Below are 20,477 nucleotides of genomic sequence, written 5' to 3'. Positions count from 1 at the left end.
AATTGCATTACATATGGCAAAAGGCCCAAAGCTGTATGACTACAAATAACATGTTTGCATTTCTAAGCATAAAGTCCAAAAAAGGAGAGCCTGTGAACAGGCAGTTTATATGAGAGAAAATTAATAGTTGAGCATATAAGAAATGTTTTATCGAGGTAATAATAGGAATGCACACCAGAGCAGCAATGAAGTGTCATTTTGTAGCTTTTATAATAATAAAAATTTAAAGATAACGGAACCCAAACCTAGAGCTGATGAAATTGTGTTAAAACATTTGTACTTTGCTCCTGGCACTGGATGTTGCTTCGGGGTTTTTGGAAAATGTTTTGGCAGTGCATATCAACCTATCAAGCTATAAAACTGTTTACTTCATTTCACTCACCAATCCTGCTTTCAGGAATTTATTCTGAGGAATTAATTTAAAAGAAGGAAGGAATCTATAAACATGAAAAAATTCATTTAGTTTTCTCTAATCATAGGTAATAGTCTAGGTATTTAACAATAGGAAAATGTTCACATAGGGTATGGTGTATCAAATCAGTGGAACATAATCAGTTTGAGGAATATAAATGTAAAGATTACCTGAATAAAATTATGAAAAGCAAAACAAAAACTGTATATATGCTATAATTACAGTCATGCACGGGCTTTCAGCTAGTTTAAAAAAGAAAAGTAGAACATGAAAATGGCTATTATTCCGGGATGATGGGATTATGGATGAAATTTTCACATCTCTCCCATTTTCCTTCAGTGTTAGTGATGTTTTGGTGATAAACTTACTATTGCATAAAAGATTCTTTAGGAATATAGAAGAGAGGAGAGAAGACAATTTAACCAGCCCTTTCTCTCACCAAAGAAAAGTAAACATAACTAACTTCTAGAAGAGGAGACAGATCTTTTCAAAGTTGAAGGCAAATTGGCTACTCTAAATTTTTGAGAATCAAACTGATAACTGTCTCTTGGAAGAGGAAGCATTTTTCTGTTGCTGTTAATTCTGATCACTATAGAAATACTTCTTTCAGTTTTAGTTGTAGCTTGAGTGCCTTTAATCATGAGGGGATTTTTATTATGTACAGTAGTTCCCCTGCTTATCCACAGGGGGTGTGTTGCAGGAACCATAGTGGATACCTGAAACTGCAGATAGTACCAAGCCATATATACAGTATGTTTTTTCCTATACACATATACTTATGATAAAGCTTAATTTATAAATTAGGCACAGTAAGAGATTAACAACAATAACTAATAAAATAGAACAATTATAACAATACCAGCATCACCAGTCTTGTGCTTTGGGGACATTATTAAATAAAATAAGTGTTAATTGAACATAAATACTCGATGCCACAGCAGTTGATCTGATAACCCAGATGGCTACTAAGTGACTAATGGGAGGGTGAGCATATACTGTGTGGATGTGCTGGACAAAGGGACCATTCATGTCTCAGGCAGGACTTCATGCTACTCAGAATGGCATGCAGTTTAAAACCTATAAATTGTTTATTTCTGGAATTTTCCATTTAATATTTTTGGATTGCAGTTGACTGTGGAAAGCAAAACCATGGATAAGGGGGACAATTGTTTTTTTTTTTTTTTTTGTCTTTTTGTGACTGGTAAGGGGATTGCAACCCTTGGCGTGGTTTCGCCCGCACCGGGCTCAGCCAGTGAGCCCACCAGCCATTCCTATATAGGATCCGAACCCGCGGTGGGAGCGCCGCTGCGCTCCCAAGCGCTGCACACTCCCGAGTGCGCCACGGGGCTGGCCCTGGGACAATTGTATTTTTAAATCATGAAAGTAACATATATTATAATTTTAAAAATGAGAGCATAAAAGGGTATAAAGTGAATAGTAAAATTCTTCTTCAAAATGTTTATACCTTCATTTTCTGGGATGTTACCAATGTAAACAGCTTTTCGAGTGTTCCTACAGAAATGGCCTGATCATATTATGTTCTCATATACATACCAGTATGTGTACAAACATAATGCTTTGATGTGGGCTTAATAAAAGTTTAGAATTTGTCAGATTTTTAATAATCAAATGGGGGGGTTCTAAATCCTATTTAGCATTAATGAGACTGAATTGGGGTGCCAACTCCTGATGAGACATGTAGACAACATCTTGTTTTATTTGATGTATATTTTGTGTTTAAGATAATTGATTGTTTCTCCATCATTTCTTTAGAACAATAACAAAATGATTTTTGATTGTTTCACTCATGAATTTCCCCCTCTTATTAGGTCATCCATCCTGTTTGAAGTTTTCCCCTGAATTAACGGTTAGAGTGAAGGCCTTACGGTGGCAGTGCATCGAGTGTAAAACATGCAGCTCCTGTCGAGATCAAGGCAAAAATGCAGTGAGTGTCTTTGCCTTCCAATGTGGGTATTTCATTTAGAAGTGGAGTGTACAGCTGGCACTTCCGTTTAAGTATGGCTGGTTATTTTTCAGTCACTTGGTCCAGTAGCCTGTTTTAGAAAAGTAGTCTCTTCAAATTACATGTTATTAGTTTAGAATACTTGCTCATTTGGACTTGGATTATTTTTAGGTAATTTGTAAAGCACCTTAATTGTATATTTGAAGAGAGACTAAGCTACTTTAAGGAAATACTCATGAAATTTCTTGAGTAGTATGGAGGCATTCATTTAGGAATGGTCAGGTAGTATATTAATTACAAATCATCCTTTTCTTTTTTATTAAAACACATCATGGTTAGCTTATTTCTGGTTATTGGATATACTTGAAAGTAATGAAACTGTAGTTCTTCATCAAAGATTGGCTGAAGCAAAACTTTTTACTAACTCAACCTGTCCATTTACTTGGTTAATACAAATTAAGGAAACTCATCTCTTTTTTTGAGATCTTTGAAACTTCCTAGATTTTAGGAGGTCATGATCCTGACATGCTTCTGTTTCATAAGGTTAAGCAGAACTGTCCTTTCTTTTCTTTCCTTTCTTTTTTTAAGGATAACATGCTCTTTTGTGATTCATGTGACCGAGGTTTTCACATGGAGTGTTGTGATCCTCCACTCACCCGGATGCCAAAAGGTGAGAATACTTTCTGAAATCAAACAGAATAAAAACAAATGTGTTAGTAAAAGCATGTTTTATCTACTTTGTTAAAAGGGAAGAATAATTGGATCTTTCTTTTTGGCGTTGTGTAAGTAGAAAGAGAGCTGTCACCTTAAAGGTGGGAATTGTCTTTCTGTTAAGGCATCTTAACATTCTTGTATGGTATAGATTTATTATTATTTTCCTCCATTTTCAATATTTAAGCAACCATGAAGGGTGAAGTGGTTCATTTATGAATACTTGCCAGTCTCTCACTAGAGAACAAAATACTTACATAATATCTTGAAATCTCTTCTTCCGCACCGCGCTCAGCCAGTGAGCGCACCGGCCATCCCTATATAGGATCCAAACCCGCAGCGGGAGCGTCGTTGCGCTCCCAAGCACTGCACTCTCCCGAGTGCGCCACGGGGTCGGCCCGAAATCTCTTCTCTTGTACAGAAGCATCTCTTTCTTTAAAGGAGGAAATGAGATTAGAAAAGTCATGTTGATTATATTACTGCTTAGCACTTTTGAGGGGCCTAGAGCTGTAGAGATCTGTTATATTCAAAACTTTAAAAAAAAAAAAAAAAACCTGTTAATAAATAAGTTGTGAACAAATAAGTGTCCAAATCATACAGCTTAATGTTATTCTGTTTTCCTGATTCCTGTTCCTTGAAAGGAACAGTTGGGATATAATTGCCTTTTGGTTGGACTTTCACAGAGTACTATCTTACCATATGCTTATAGTTTCTTTAAAAAATTTAGTCACCCCATTTTGTCTTATCACAAATTCCATCCCAGCTCTGATTTTGTGATATATAGATTTCCTATGTAAAATGTCTATAGGATATTTGATGATGTCTGCTTGGAGAAACTTTTCTTTTTGCTGGAAAAAGACTCAACCGTAGGTTATAGTCACATTATCCACTTTTGGATCTTACTTGAATTAGTTTTATGCCATTCTGTTGATTGTTACCTTTTGAGAAGTCTTAAATTTATATATATTTGAAGAATAAATTACCCCCCTTTTCCTGCTTTTTCCATTTATTTGAAGTTTGTGCAAGAGGCCTTCTGAGAATCCTTCAAGAGAAGAGAGATTTTCTTAGGACTTCTTTCCTGTGTATTTAACTTCTACAAAAGAGGTTTTATAGCAGCTTAAAGCGAGAAACATTTTATTTTGAAATTATTTCAGACTCACAGAAAAGTGGCAGAAATAGTACAGAGAGCTCTCATTGTATCCCCAGCTTCTCCTAATGTTATCATTTTACAAAACCATTGTACAGTTATTGAAACCAGAAAGTTAACGTTGATGTAATACAAACTAATCTACAGACCTTATTTGAATTTCTGGTACAGGATAAAGGCCAGGATCTCACGTCACATTTAGTTGTTGTATTTCCTTAGACTCCTCCAGTCTGTGATAATTCCTCAGACTTTGTCTTTTTTTTTTTTTTTGTGACCGGTAAGGGGATCACAACCCTTGGCTTGGTGTTGTCCGCACTGCACTCAGCCAGTGAGCGCACTGGCCATCCCTATATAGGATCCGAACCCGCGGCGGGAGCTCCGCTGCGCTCCCAGTGCTGCACTCTCCCGAGTGAGCCACGGAGTTAGCCCAGACTTTGTCTTTCCTGACCCAGACACTTTTGAAAACTACTCGTCGTTTATTTTGTAGAAAGCCCCTCAATTTGGGATTCTGTTGCTTTTTCATGATTAGATTAAGGGTGTGAATTTTGATAGGAATACCACAGAAGTGATGTTTTGCCCTTCTCAGTGCATCATAACAGGGGTACATAATAGTGATGTGTCTTAACACTAATAGTAGTGTTAATTTTGATCATTTGATTACAGGGAAGAAAAATGCAGACACGTTAAAGTTACTCTTTTTTCCCCTTAGTACACTAATTTTAGCATCTGTCAGTGATTTTTGCCTGCACCAATTATTACTGTGGTGTTTGCATAATGGTGATTTTCTATTTCCATCATTCTTTCTATATTCATTAACTAGAATTTTGCTGTAAAGAAGAGCTATCCCTTTCTCCCATTTATTTATTTCTCCCACTTATTTTCCCATTATTTATATCGTTATGGACTCATGGATATTTATTTTATTCTATGGGTTATAATCCATTGCTGTAATTAATTTTTTTGCTCAAATTGCCCTGGATTTAGCTATTGGGAACTCCTTCTAATTGGCTCCTGTGTTCTTTCCATATACCGCTCTCATTTTTTGAGCACTTCCTTTATTTTCTGGCACTACAAGATCTTGCAGGTTATCTTTTATTTTCTCTGACCTGTAATCAACCAGTGCTCTGTTGAAAACTGGCTTTTTTTTTTTTTTTTTGGAAGGTGGTAATTAGACACCAGTATCTGTGTGCTAGGTAGAGAGCAGGTGTTTTTAACTGAAGATCAGTGGACTTTATCCATGTGTGGGCTTCAGGGTATATGTGAATCCTTTCCAATTATTTGTAGAATTTTATGTGTATGTTTTCACTTTTATTTGTGGGGGGGCCCTTTCACCAGATTTTTAAATGACAGTTCTTGATTTGAAAGAGGTTAATGGACTTGGACTATCTGAAATCTTTAGTATATTTTTGTTTATCATATTTTTGTGTGGGATTTTCTTACTTTATAGGCATGTGGATATGTCAAATATGTCGACCTAGGAAAAAAGGACGAAAACTTCTACAAAAGAAGGCAGCACAGATAAAACGGCGCTATACTAATCCAATAGGACGTCCAAAAAACAGGTTAAAGAAACAAAACACGGTGTAAGTTGTACTTGTGGCAAGGTGAGGGGAGAAAAGGGTAGGGTCTTCTCCATAGTGTAGGATTCACTTGTTTTCCTTATGGGAAAAAATGTCCATTGTTATAACTGGCACTTTTATATAATAATTATGGCTGACACTTATTGAACCTTTAAAAAAATGCCAGGCACAGTTCTAAGTGCTTTACATGTGTTAAATTATTTAATTCTCCCAGCAACCCAGTGAAGCATGGGTACTGTTGTTAACTTTTGTTTTTCAGAGGAGGAAACTAAGGTATAGGAAGATTAACTTGTACGGGATTATATAGCTAGTGTTGAACTGGGATTAAACCTAAGTAGTCTGGCACCAGAGTCTTCTGTTGCTTCTCTTATGTAAAAAACAGGAAAGAAAATTTGATTTTGTTGTAACATTTCACAGGTTTATCCTCTGATCTAGTCTCAGTTATTTATTAAGTATACAAATCACTATATAGGTTCTTCCTTTGGGGTATAGCTAAGTCCCATTTTTGTATTCTCCTGAGGTAAAGTAATTCGAGTGTTTCCATCTATTAGCAGAAATCAGAAATTGTGGACTAGGAAACTGGGCTTTGTCTGGAGGAGGTGGGGCAAGATTCAGTACCTGATTCTGTCTTTTGTTGAATATCTCTATAGTAATTCACCTTTGATGATATGTAAAATATCTTCAGGCCTGTAAACCTCTTTTGGGAATTTTATTCTCAAAAATTTTACCCACCTTTTCTACACTTAAGACTATCTTGAACGTAGTATAAGTGAAATGATTTGGCATTAGCAGCCTGAAATATGCAGAACCAGTATTGGAGTCTATACTTTTGTCTTAAATTAAGCTTTAATTTTCCTATAAAATGATCTATAGATTCCTGACTTTCAGAGAGTAACTCATTCTTGTGTTTAGAAGTAAAAGTATAATTCAGAGTTGGTGCAGAGATCACAGTATAATAGAACTTTATACTTGGGAGGATCTTATTTGTTTTCCAGTCCAACTCTCATTTTACAGATGAAGACACTGATGTTTAGAGAAAATGTGATTTGTCCAAGATGTACAGCAGAATTATGACTCAAACATGTTTTCTGACTTGTGGCCCAGGGTTTTTTTCACTGTAAATAACTAAGCTTTGCAGAAATAGATGTTTCTAATAATATTACTTATCATTCATATATAGTATTATTTATAGTGTACAGAAAATTCTTAACAATATAGATTTTTAAATAAAGCTATAGTTTATTTTCTAAATTATGTTATATATTAAATAGAAACCTTATAAGGATTTCTTTTTAACGATTACTTTTTCCCCCCATTTGATTCTTTAGATCAAAAGATTCCTTCAGCAAAGTTCGAACTGGCCCTGGAAGGGGTCGGAAACGTAAAATCACTCTTTCCAGCCAGTCAGCATCATCATCAGAAGAAGGCTGTTTAGAGAGAATAGATGGCTTGGACTTCTGCAGAGATAGCAGCGTCCCCTTGAAGTTCAACAAGAAAACCAAAGGGCTCATTGATGGCCTTACCAAATTCTTCACCCCTTCCCCTGATGGGCGGAAAGCTCGAGGAGAAGTGGTAGACTACTCTGAGCAATACAGAATCAGGAAAAAGGGCAACAGAAAATCAAGCACTTCAGATTGGCCTACAGGTAAAAGTCTGAAACAAACTTATAAACAAAAGTTTTCCAAAAGTGTGTTATTTAGAATAACACTAGTTATCTAGAATAGATTTATATTTGATTATAAAAAATTAGTTATGGAATATAAAAACATATTAAAAATACATATTTAGGTGAAACTGTGGTGGTAATTATGGCAGGAATTTAGAGGCTAGTGATAAAGTTGTAGAATGGACCAGTAGGAGTTCTTAGGCAAAAGGAAGCTTCTTTGTTGGCAGAACCACAAAGAATCTGCTCACAGAAATTTGGGGTGTAACCTTGAATCAAGGATAACTTTATATCTCATAAATTACGAAATAAGTCCTGGGATGAGCATCATGATGTTTGCTTTATTCTCAGAAGGAATTAGAAGGAGTAGAGGCGGATAAAATGCTGTTGATCTAACATAAAGAAAAGACCAAAATGTGATAAGTCATTGATTTTTCTACTTCAGGTCTTAGCAAATATACATGGATACTTCAGAAAGTTCATGGAAAATCTCATATTATTGTTGAATTCTGTTTTTCCATAAGCTTTTCGAAGTACCCTCCTAATTGTAAGTTTTCATGGATTACATTTAAAAAGAGAGAAAACCACAGCTCCACACTATTTGCTTATATATTGGGCTAAGTTCCCTAGTTTTCAAAGGAGAAAACATCTGTGGAGAGGACTTAATAGTGTAGCAGATAATTCAAGTCAGAGGAGAAGAATTTGATTAGCTGTCCCCATAATTAAAGCTTAAAATAACCTCATTGTTGAGCCTTCAGTTTAGAGAGCCTAACCCTGTGAAGGAAGTAGAAAGGGCTCTGAGAAAAGTAGAAGCATGAGAATGAGCTATTTTGGATCAAAAGGGCCAAAGTCATAGTGTCTCATCTACTACAAGAGAGTTTCTTAACTGTGATCTCCTCTGAATGTCCTAATTGGTAAGTGGTTGTACTCACCCCTTCTTCATTTCTGCTTATATACGTGGTTGAGTGGTCCAGTGCAGGAGAAAAAACTCCTTATCACTGTTAGATTCCCCCTTTTGTACTTTATTGATTGGTTTTTCACCAGTGTCAATCAACTAATTACTCTTCAAGCATCAAGACTTTTCATTTCTTTATCAGCCATGTAGACTATAGATAAGCTCCAGTCTGAGCACATTTATCTAAGAAAATACGCAATCCATTTCGATTGGACTTAAAAGGAAAAAAAATCTCAAACCAAATCCTAATAAAAGTCATTTTTGAATTAACCATTTGCACTGGAAATGGATTATTAGAAGAACCTACTGGAAAGTTTTAGAAATAGAAATTGTTAGAGAAAATGTTTAAAGTATATGGAGAACAAATGTTGAACTTTAAGCACTGGTATGAGCATTTGCTTTAATAGACTCTGTAAGTTTCTTTATGAATTGTAGAGTTTAAAACACAAATCGCACATCATCTGATACAGTGCTGCTGAATGCTGTATTGTGTGTGCCAGTGTCCATCTGTGTCATGCGCTAGGAGGCATTAGAGTTATACAGAACCTTTAAGATTGTACTTTTTTTCCAGTTGGGATATATTGTCAACAGTGAGTTCTTGTCATTTTCTCTTCCTGTACTAAATAGTAACAGGCTGTATGTGCAGTTGACTTGAAAAGAACTGTCACTGATTGGTCCTTATAGTCGTACTCATACAAAGAGGAAATGAGGCCATCAGCAGTGTTATCTTCAAATGTGAAGGATAAGGAACTACGTAATCCCTACATACTCCCTTCACTAATTTTTTTTTGCCCAGTTGAGGAAGATCTGTCATTTAGTGGATAATTACCATAAATTCTCATACACAGAGGATTATCATCTATGATCCTCAGGTTTGTGAAGTTTGTGCTTTAAAAGGGCACCCAGAATGTGAGGGGAGTTAGTACTTCCTGACATCAGTTAAGGTAGCTAATTCAAAGATTATCTTTTTAAACATTGATGAGTTAACTCATACTAAAAGTGAGTTAATTCATACTATTTCAAAATAAATTTTATACTCCTTAGACCCTTTTCCTCTTCTGCTTTTCTTTGTATTAAAATATGATCTTTTTAAATGAAGTTTAGATTTAATTATGTAGTATTTTTAGAAAACTTTAAGACAATTCAGGATTTTCACTATAAGGCAGATATAATATGTAAATATTGAGTAGTGTCTTTCTAGGAGTCTGTTTAAAGCTGTCCTCTTCTCTGTTCTATAAATAATATTAAGGTCTTCAAATTGAAATAAATACTGTTGAAATTTTTTTCTAGTTCACATTTTAAACCAAGGATAATACAAATAACACGGGAGCCCTTTCTTTATGTTGCAGACAATCAGGATGGCTGGGATGGCAAGCAAGAAAGCGAGGAGCGGCTTTTTGGGAACCAGGAAGTCATGACTGAGAAAGATATGGAATTATTTCGTGATATCCAAGAACAAGCACTGCAGGTAAAGCTGGATATTCAGGTTGAACAATCAAGAAGCTTGTTCATGGATGAGAAACAGAGGATTAATTATATTGTGGGTAAAGCAGTAACAGCAATTTGTCCATCTAGTCTGAGAAAAGGTTTCCATGTATATGCAGTTCTTCAGGCTGGGGTATTCTTTTCAAACCCATGATAACTGCTTTGGTTTTGCAGATAAACACATTGCTTTGACTACCAGTATCAAATGAGCTTGGTTTATTTATTTTCTCTCTTATTATATGAAGAAGAGTTTAGGATTACGTGCCAAAGAAGAGTTTAGGATTATGTGTTTACTTATGTGCCAGATGCTGGAGATGCTAAAGTGAATAACAGAATTCCTCCCCTCAAGTATAGCCCAGGAGAGACTTGTAAGTAAGTAATTTTATAAATGTGAAAAGTTCAATTATAGAATACACAGTGTTTTGGGAGAATAGGGAAGTAAGCCTCTACCACTGCCTGAAGAGGTCAGAGGAGGATTCATTGAGGGATCCTAAAGGATATGTAAGAGTCTTTCAGGATGTCAGGGAATGGGGTTCCATATAATCAGAAGGAACAGAAGTGAAGATGCAACAGACTTGAAGGTAAGGGACAATGCTTAATTGTAGGAATTAGAGTGATTGAAGATAAAGAACATAGGGTGTAGAGAATGACAAGAGATGAGGTTGGAAAAGTCTGCAGGGGCTAGATCATAAAGGCTCTTCTAGTTTATGTTCATTTATCTTTTGTCTTTTCCTTCTTTGCTACCAACCAATGCATCATGTAAGCCAGGTTGAGTCCTCTGTTTCTTATCTCGAAAGTAAGAATTTATAAGATCTGATGCTGGGGATTCCAGTTTTGTAGGTAAAACTCTTTGGATTAAGAGACCCATTGGTGAATAGACGTTTTATGTCTGTCATTATGGGAGAACTTTCGAAAAATAAAAGCAGCAAGCATTTACTCAGCATTCAGCCATATTATTGATTTAACAAAGTATTGGCTTTGAGTCAGAGGGACCTTCTGTCATGTACTAATTTCTACTTTGGGCAAGTTGCTTATCCTCTCACGGCCCATTTCCTTTCCTACTAATAAGTAAAACAAAGTATTATAAGTACTACAGTAGAAACGTACATGGAGTTCAGTGAGAGTAGTTACTTTCTTCCTAACTGGAAGAACTTTTTTTTCCCTGAGTAAGTTGCAGACATAATGCTAATAATATCCCTTTACTCCTAATTATTGGTGTATATTTCCTAAAAACAAGGGCATTCTTGTATGTGACCATGGTCCAATTATCCAGTAAGGAATTTAACTCAGATAAAGCATTATTATCTTATCTAAAGACTTTATTAAAATTTCACTGGTTGTATCACTAATGTTCTCTATAACAAAAGGATAAAAGAACTTTTCCTGGTTCACTATCCAGTCCCGGGTCATGTGTTTCATTTAGTTGTCATGTCTCTAATTTCCTTGTAATCTGGAACAGTTCCTCAGCCTTTACCTCTCATGACCTTGACAATTTTGAAGTATGTGAGGCATTTATTTCCTAGAATATCTATCACTTAGGGCTTGTCTTGTGTTTGATCATGGTTAGAAAATACCACAGAGGTGGTGTGTCCTCCTCAGTGCGACATATCACTAGGCATGTAATATCTCTTTGTGTCATTGCAAGTGATGTTAACTTTGATCATTTGGTATTCTGCCATGTTTCTTCTTGGCAAAATTATTACATTCTTTCTATATTTAAATATCTTATGGGGGTATACTTTGAGACCTGGCAAATATCCTGTTTCTCATCAAACTTTTACCCACCAGATTTAGCGTCCAGTGATGATTCTTGCCTGAAGCATTTACTTTGTAGGGTGCCAAACATGATTTTCTAATTCCTTCATTTTTATTACATTTATTAGTTGGTATTCTACTATTAAGGAAGAGCTTTTTCTTCTTGCCACTTATTTATTCACTTAGTTTAGACTCATAGATGCTTATTTTATGGGTTATAATCCATTGCTATTAGTATTTCTTTTGATGCTTACATTGTTCCAAATTTGGGCAGGGGGAACTTCTTTAAGCTGGTTCCTGTGTCCTTTTGACATGTCTCCATCATTTTTATTTACTTCTGGCTGCAGCAACATGTTCTAGTCTCTCACTGTTCCAGCCATAGATCCCTCATTAATAGGAGTAAATGGCAGTTCTATCCTTGTACTCACCTGGGTCCAAAGAGGCGTCATCCTTGATTTTTTTTTTTCCTCTGTCTCATACTGCACCATTAGCTCATCAGCAAATCCTAATAGTTCTGCCTTCAGAATATATCCAGAATGTGATCACTTCTTACTACTTCCAAGCCACCATCATCTCTGCCTTGGGCTGTTGTAATAGTCTTCAGACTATTTCCTTGCTTCTGCTTTTGCCCCTCACCCCCATTTCTAGTCTATGTTACTTATACAGGTGCCGTAGCAGTTATTTTCTAACTTAAGTTAGATCATACCACTCCTCTGCTCAAAAAACCTCCATGTCTTCCAGTCTTGCTTCGAATTTTTAAAAATCAAAGTTTTTTTGTGTCACTCTGTCCCCTTACCTGCTTGCTTTTCCTACATAGTACTTACCACTTCGTAAATTTAAGTACTTATTTCTAGAATATAAGTGCTTTGGGAACAGGGAATTTATTTTTGGTCACTGCTGTATACTGAGTACTTGGAATATAGTAAAGGCTCAGTAAGTATTTGTTTAATGAATAGATATTTGAATGAAATTTTCTGCTGGTAGAAATGGGCAAGAGTTGGAATAATAGGAATGTGGTGAAAAAGGTAACTAGAGAGAGTTAAAAGGGGATGCTGAGCTCACTAAAGCCCAGTGGAGAAATGTAAATATATATTGACAATAATCTGGCTAATGTTATGTTTCTTTCAGCATTTTATTAAACTCCTGATTGTTCATGTATGTATCTGGCACCAGGGAAATAAACGGATATTGAAAGTCTAATTCATGCTTATTTTTATTGGCAGTGCACTAAAATTCTACTGGTGGTAATTTTTCTCCATGAAGTTCATTCATTAGTACTCATGTGTCTGGCTTGGTACTAGAGCTTATAGGGTAAATAAAAAGACATAGACTCTGCCTTCGTGAAGCTCTTAGTCTTATAAGTGAGACAGACAATAAACAATCATAAAAATAAAGCTGTAATTAAAAACTGATAGATAGTAGGAAAAAAGTAAGGTTGCAGTGAAAGACTATGACAGGGGCCTCCTGATCTAGATAGCTGGGGGTTGGGGTTGGAGTGTGTGTGAGAAGGGAAGACTTTTTGTGTGTGTCACAGGCTATAAAGTACTACTTTTTAAAAAATTTAATTGAAACATATTGATTGTACATATTTTTGGAGTACAGAGTTATATTTCAGTACATGTGTGCAGTATGTAGTGATCAAATCAGGGTAGTTAGCAAATTCTTCATTGCAGAAATTTATTGTTTCTTTGTGATGAGAACATTTAAGCTCCTCTCTTTTAGCCATTTGAAAACATACAATAAGTTTTTGTTAATTATAGATGCTTAGCACTACTGTACCCCAACAATAGAAATTATTTTCTCTATCTAGCTGTAATTTTGTGTCTGTTAACCAACCTCTCACTATCTCCCTTCCCTTCTCCCTGTTCCATCTATAGTAATCACAGTTCTGCTCTCTGTTTCTAAAAGTTCAACTTATTCTTTATTTGTTTGTTTGTTTCCACATATGAATGAGAACATGGGGTATTTCTCTTTCTGTGCCTGGCTTATTTTGCCTAACCTAATTTTCTCCAAACTCATCCACACTGCTGTGAATTCCAGAATTTCATTCTTTTTTATGGCTGAGTAGTATTCCGTTTTGTATATATACTACATTTTTCTTATCCTGTCATCCGTTGATGGACATTCAGATTGGTTCCAGCTCTTGGTTATTGTAAACAGAGCTGCGATGAACATGGGAGTGCAGGTATCCCTTCAACATGGTGATTTCCATTCTTTTGGGTATCTACCCAGAAGTGGGATTGCTGGATCATACGGTAGTTCTATCTCTAGACGTTTGAGAAGCCTCCATACTGTTTTCCATAATGGCCATTCAATCCTGCTAAATCTGTATGAATTTCTCTGCATCCTCATCAGCATTTTTTGTTTTGTCTTTTTAATAATAGCCAGTCTAAATGGGGTGAGATGATATCTCTGTGTTTTTGATTTGCACTGAAGATTAGTGGTGTTGGACATTTTTTTATATACTTGTTGGCCATTAGTATGTCTTTTGAAAAATTCAGCTCCTTGGCCTGTTTTTAAATTGGATTATTTGGTTTTTTACTGTTGAGTTGTTTGAGTTCCTTATATATTCTAGATATTAATCCTTTGTGAGATACATAGTTTGCAAGTATTTTCTCCCATCCTGAAGGTTGTCTCTTTGCTCTTTTGATCCTTTTGCTGTGCAGAAGCTTTTTTAGTTTGATATAATCCCATTTGTTTATTTCTGCTTTTGTTGCCTGTGCTTTTGAGGTCTTATTCATAAAATCATTGTCCAGTCCTATGTCCTGAAGCATTTCCACTATGTTTTCTTCCAGGAGTTTTATAGTTGCAGGTCTAACATTTAGGTCTTTAATCCATTTTGAGTTGATTTTGGTGAATAGTGCAAAATAGAGGGAGTTCTAGTTTCATTCTTCTGCACGTGGATGTCCAGTTTTCCCAGCATCATTTATTGAAGAGGCATCTTTTCCCCCAGTGTCTGTTCTTGTTGCCTTTGTCAAAGAACAGTTGGCCATAAGTATGTGGGTTTATCTCTAGATTATCTATTCTGTTCCATTGGTCTATGTGTCTGTTTTTATGCCAGTACCATGCTGTTTTGGTTACTATAGCTTTGTAGTATATTTTGAAGTCAGGTGGTGTAATGCCTCCAGCATTATTCTTTTTGCTCCAGGATTGCTTTGGCTGTTTGGGATCTTTTATGGTTCCATATGCATGTCAGGATTTTTTTTTTTATTTCTGTAAAGAATATCATTGGTATTCTGATAGGGATTGAATTGAATCTGTAGATGGCTTTGGGTATTATGGTTATTTTGACAATATTAATTTTTTCAAGCCATAAACATTGAATGTCTTTCCATTTTTTTGTGTTTGTGTGTGTCCTTTTAACTTCTTTCATCAGTGTTTTGTAGTTTTCACTGTAGAGATCTTTCACCTTGGTTAAATTTATTCCTAGGTGTTTTATTTTTTGGCAGTTATTGTAAATGGGATTGCTTTCTTGATTTCTTTTTCTGCTAGTTCATTGTTGGTATATAGAAACACTAGTGATTTTTGTATATTGATTTTGCATCCTATAACTTTACTGAATTCGTTTATCAGCTTTAAGAGTTTTTTAGTAGAGTCTTTAGGTTTTTCTGTATATAAGATTATGTCATCTGCAAACAGGGACAATTTGACTTCATCTTTTCCATTTTAGATGCTCATTATTTCTTTCTCTGGACTAATTGCTATGGCTAGAACTTGCAGAACTCGGTTAAATAGGAGCAGTGAGAGTGGGCATCCTTGTCTTGTTCCTGTTCTTAGAAGAAAAGCTTTCAGCTTTTCTACATTCAAGAAGATGTTAGCTGTGGATTTGTCATATATGGCCTTTGTTGTGTTGATATGCTTTCCTTCTATAGCTAATTTGTCAAGAGTTTTTATCATGAAGGGATGTTGAATTTTATCAAATGCTTTTTCTGCATCTTTTTTTTTTTTTTAAGATGACCGGTAAGGGGATCTTAACGCTTGACTTGGTGTTGTCAGCACCACGCTGTCCCAAGTGAGCTAACCGGCCATCCCTACATAGGGGTCCGAACCCATGGCCTTGGTATTATCAGTACCACACTCTCCTAAGTGAGCCACAGGCCAGCCCCTTTTTCTGCATATATTGAGGTGATCATATGGTTTTTGTCCTTCATTTTGTTGATGTGGCATATCACACTTATTGATTCGCGTATGTTGAACCATCCTTGAATCCCTGGGATAAATCCCACATGATCATGGTGTATAATCTTTTTGATGTGTTGTTGAATTGTTTTGCTGGTATTTTCTTGAGAAATTTTGCATCTGTGTTCATCAAGGATATTACCCTGTAGTTTTCTTTTTTTGTTGTGTCGTGTCTGACAGTGGTATCAGGATGATGCTGGCCTCATAGCATGAGTTTGGGAGAATACTCTCCACTTTGATTTTTTGGGATAGTTTGAGAAGAATTGGTGTTATTTCTTCTTTAAGGGTTTGGTAGAATTCAGCAGTGAAGCTGTCAGGTCCTGGGCTTTTCTTTGTTGGGAGACTGGTGTATACTGCTTCAGTCTTGTTGCTAGTTGTTGGTTTATTCAGATTTTCTGTTTCTTCTTGGTTCAATCTTTGTAGTTTGTATGTGTCCAGGGATTTATCCTTTTCTTCCATATTTTCAAATTTGTTGGCATATAGTTGTTTATAATAGTCTCTAATGATTCTTTGTTTTTCTGTGGTATCAGTTGTAATGTCTCCTTTTTCATTTCTGATTTTTGTTATTTGGGTCTAAGGGAAGACTTTTTAAAGGAACTGTTTATGCAGAGACATAAAAGGTGAGTAGAAAGTCAGCAAGGCAAAGAGGTAGAGGAAAGAATGTTCCATACACAAGGAGACTGCCTGCATAGATGTCTTGAGGCATAAAAGAACTTGATAAATGTGAAGAACAGAAGTCCAGTATAACTAGAGTGCATTGAATAAAAGAGTCACACAGAATGAAGGTGGGAAGATTGACTGAGGCCAGAAGTTATGATTTGGGTTTTTATCAGAATTGTAATGGGAAGCCATTAAATGGTTTTTAGCAGGATCAGATTTTTATTGTAAATTGGTTTTTCTTGGCTCCTGTATAACGAAAGGATGGATTGGAATTAAGCAAGAGTGGAAGCAGGGAAACCACTTTGCAGGCTTTTCCAGTGATCAAGATGAAAGAAGATAGTAGCTTGGACTAGAGAGGTGGCAGTGGAAATGGGAGAGAAGTGGATAGATTTAGATGTAGTAGATGGAGATGAATCAGCAGAACTTGGTGATGGATTTGATGTGGAGTCGAATGTGTAGCTTTTGAGGGAGCAAAAGATAATTTAGGATGACTTTCAAGTTTTCTGACCTAATGTAATAGAGGAAGTGGTTTGAAGCCAATTGAGAAAGTTAATGTTGATTAGATGAGAGGATGTTTTGAATAACAAAAGTATTCATAAAGATAATGCAGAAAGTTATTTTTGGGAGCACAGATATGGCTTAGTATAAGCTGCTTCAACCTGTGTTTCATAAATTTTGCAGAAAGATTTTATTACAGGGTCTTAGGCAGTCTTGCAGCAACACTAGCAAGAGACAATGATAAAGGAGTTAATAGTGGAATCCTTCCAACCAACAACTCAATTTATTGAGTGCCTGTGATGTTCTAGAAATTATGCTAGGTATAGTAGCTATAATTAAGACATAGTTTCTAAGTGTACATTATATTTTCATACTAATTTTAATGTCTTCTGATTTTGAAGGATTTGTTTGGTTTTTGTGTGTTTCTAAAAAGTTACAGAGCATTTCTGAAATCAGCATGGGCTATTTGCATAAAGAGTTAAATAGTTATTAAAAATAGGGTAAGCTAGGTTCCACAACTTTATTAACCCCATAAGGTAGGGATTGTTATCCCCATTTTGCCTATAAGGAAATAGTTTTAGTTGAGTGACTTCCTCTAAGTTATGTAATTGTAGTACTAGCAGAACTGTAAGTAAAACTTAGGCCTGTGAGACTTCAAATTGTGTGCCCTTAATCACAATAACATCCTGTGTTACTCTGTAAAAAATTGTTATGGGGGCAGCAAAATCATTAGGCATGTGTTAAGTGCAAATAAGGAAAGGTGCATAGGAAGATAAACATCAGTGGTATAGAGTACCAATTAAACATAATTCATTGCTGTATTGAATGATATAGACTCTTTCATATGTTCAGATATTCACAGTATGTAGTAAGATTAGTATGATCTGAGATGATCACAGAAGAAGCAAGCTTAAAGATTGATTAGAAGGTAGGTAAATGGAAATTATTAGGGCTTACCAGATGGGATAAACAACACTCAGCTTTGAGGAGGAGATGATGACTATACAGCAGTCCCCACTTATCCACAGGGGATACGTTTCTGACCCCTGGTGGATGCCCGAGTATCCAACCCTATATATATTATGTTTTTTTCCTATACATGCATACCTATGATAAAGTTTAATTTATAAATTAAGCACAATAAGAGATTAACAATAATAACTAATAATAAAGTAGAATAATTATAACATACTGTAATAAAAATTATGTGAATGTGGTGTCTCTGTCTCTGTCTATCCCTAATTTCACAGTACCAAGGAGAAATCACATCAGTAACAACAAAAATAGTCATGGGGTACTGTAAGCTTTCAAAACCCTTCAAAATACAGCCCTCTGCTAGTAATTCAATTTATTTCTTGCCATTTCCCAAGGAATGCTGTACCCTGTTTTATCTTTCAAATAATTAAAGCCATGTGTTTAGTAATAGGTATGTGCCTTTTACTATATGCCAAGTACCATATTCAGCATTATGTATCAATTTGTTGCACTTAATGCAACCTTATTATTAATTACTTGCCCCTATTTACACATGAAGGAATTGAAGCCTTAAAAGGATTATTTTACCTAGAGTTACACAGTTGTTAAGGATCAGAGTTAGTATTTGAACCCAGATAGTGTGACTCCACAGCCATAACTTGTAACTGCTACTTTACAGAGCTATGCATAAGGTGCTATGACAGTGAACAGGAAGGCATCTGACTAGGAAGGTTAGGGAAGTCTTCATAGAGGAGGTGACATTTGAGCAGGGTGTTGAAGGGATGACTAAGAGTTTACTATTGGATTAGAGGAAAAAGCCATTTCAGATAGAACAGCCTGGGTGTGAGAAAGCCTATTGAGCTGTTGGAGCTGCATGTAGTTGGTCTGGCTGGAATACAAGCAAGAGATGAGGTTAGAAAGGTACGAGATTATGAAGAACCTGTATTCATGTTAAGGAATTTGTGCTTTAACTTATAGGTAAAGTAGCTCTTTAAAAGTATTTAAATAGTAAATAGCTCTTGAGGAACTACTAAAGAATTTTTTTAAAAAGGCTGACATGATCATATTTGCATTTTAGAAACTCAGCTCTGGTAATATTGTGAGCAGTAGGTTGAAGAAAACCTGAACAAGGACATCTGCCAGTTGGATGGTGACACTAGTCAAAATGAGAAGTGACTATGGCCTGAGCTAAAGCAGAGGACATAGACAGTAGCAGAGATAGATAATCTCACAGATAATGTTTCTGAGGAAGATACAGGATGGAATGGAAAAGATACAGTGTTGGGTTGGGTGTTGGGGCTGAAGGAAAGGGCAGAACCAAGTGAGTCTCCCAGCATTCTATGATGATGATACTAAACATGGGAATATAGGAAGAGGAGCTTGGTTAGATGGAGGAAGAGACGGTGCTTCTCTATACACTGTGGGATTTTGTTAAATCTGAAATGGAGAACTGTGGCAGAATGTTATATATATGGATACGGAGGTCAGAAGGGCTTCGGGTGGGAGATTTACCATGTTGTCAGCACACAGGTGATAGTTGAATTCACATAGATAATAATCGAAGTTGTTATGATAGATAACATTCCTTAATAATAAATATTACTGAGTACTGGTTACCATGTCCCAAGTACTGGTGATACAGCAGTGAAGCAAACATCGTTTTCAAGAAAATCCTTATTCTTGGGAGCTTACAGTTTAGCTTGGGTGAGAATGGGGTAAAATAAATGGTATGCCATATGGTAGTGTTATGGAGAAAAAGCAGGGCAGGAGAGAGAGACTTCAGAGGGAGAAGATGAAAGTGTACAGTGCTGAACTGATGGGATGGGGGCTATCCCTCTGACATTTAGCAGAAGCGTGAAGGAGGTGAGGGGATGAACCATGTAAGTATCAGGCAAAGGAGCAGGAAGTATAGAGCCCTCTGCCAGGATTCATGCTTGGCATGGTCACAGAAATACAAGGAGGCCAATGTGGTTAGAGCCAAGTAAGTAAGGGTGAAGATGGTAGACGGTGAGGACAGCAAGGTAATGGGAGGCCAGGTTCTGTAGGGTCTTCTAGGCCGTTGTGAGGATTTTGACTTTTACTCTGAACGAAATAGGAATCCTTGGAAGGTTTTGAACAGAAGAGCAGCATAGTTTGACTTAGGTTTTAACAGGATTACTCTGTTTCCTATGTAGACTGAATGGGGGGTGGACAGTAATAGAAGCAGGGAGAACTTTAGGAGGCTATTACAGTTATCCAAGTAAGAGATTTTGAGGTTTGGATTATGGTGGTAGTGGTAGGATTGGAATTCTGATTATGTTTTGAAGGTAGACCCATCAGGATATGCTGATGAATTGGATGATGTGAAGGCAAGAGTCAAGGATGATGCCAGAACACAGTTGGAGGATAGAGTTGCCAGTTACTGAGATGGGAGAGAATAGAGGAGGAGCAGGTTTGGGGAAAAGAAGATCAGGAATTTGATTGTGGACATGTTAAACTTGAGATGCTTATAAGA

General features: G+C 36.2%; 1 protein-coding gene across 4 annotated transcripts in view; it reads left to right on the top strand.

Moving 5' to 3' along the window:
- The window catches only part of KAT6A (lysine acetyltransferase 6A), a 108,399-nt gene that overhangs the window by 56,523 nt on the left and 31,399 nt on the right, over positions 1-20,477 (top strand). For all 4 annotated transcript variants that reach the window (XM_063079120.1, XM_063079119.1, XM_063079121.1 and 1 more), the window contains 5 exons: positions 2,242-2,357; positions 2,964-3,045; positions 5,681-5,816; positions 7,142-7,458; positions 9,781-9,899. In XM_063079120.1, coding sequence (XP_062935190.1) covers positions 2,242-2,357; positions 2,964-3,045; positions 5,681-5,816; positions 7,142-7,458; positions 9,781-9,899 — 770 coding nt within the window. The remainder of the gene's footprint in view (positions 1-2,241; positions 2,358-2,963; positions 3,046-5,680; positions 5,817-7,141; positions 7,459-9,780; positions 9,900-20,477) is intronic.

This window comes from Cynocephalus volans, chromosome 15, assembly GCF_027409185.1.
Source record: "Cynocephalus volans isolate mCynVol1 chromosome 15, mCynVol1.pri, whole genome shotgun sequence".
NCBI lineage: Eukaryota > Metazoa > Chordata > Mammalia > Dermoptera > Cynocephalidae > Cynocephalus > Cynocephalus volans.
The sequence above is the reverse complement of the archived record's forward strand: the minus strand, read 5'-3'. Positions and strand labels throughout refer to the sequence as shown.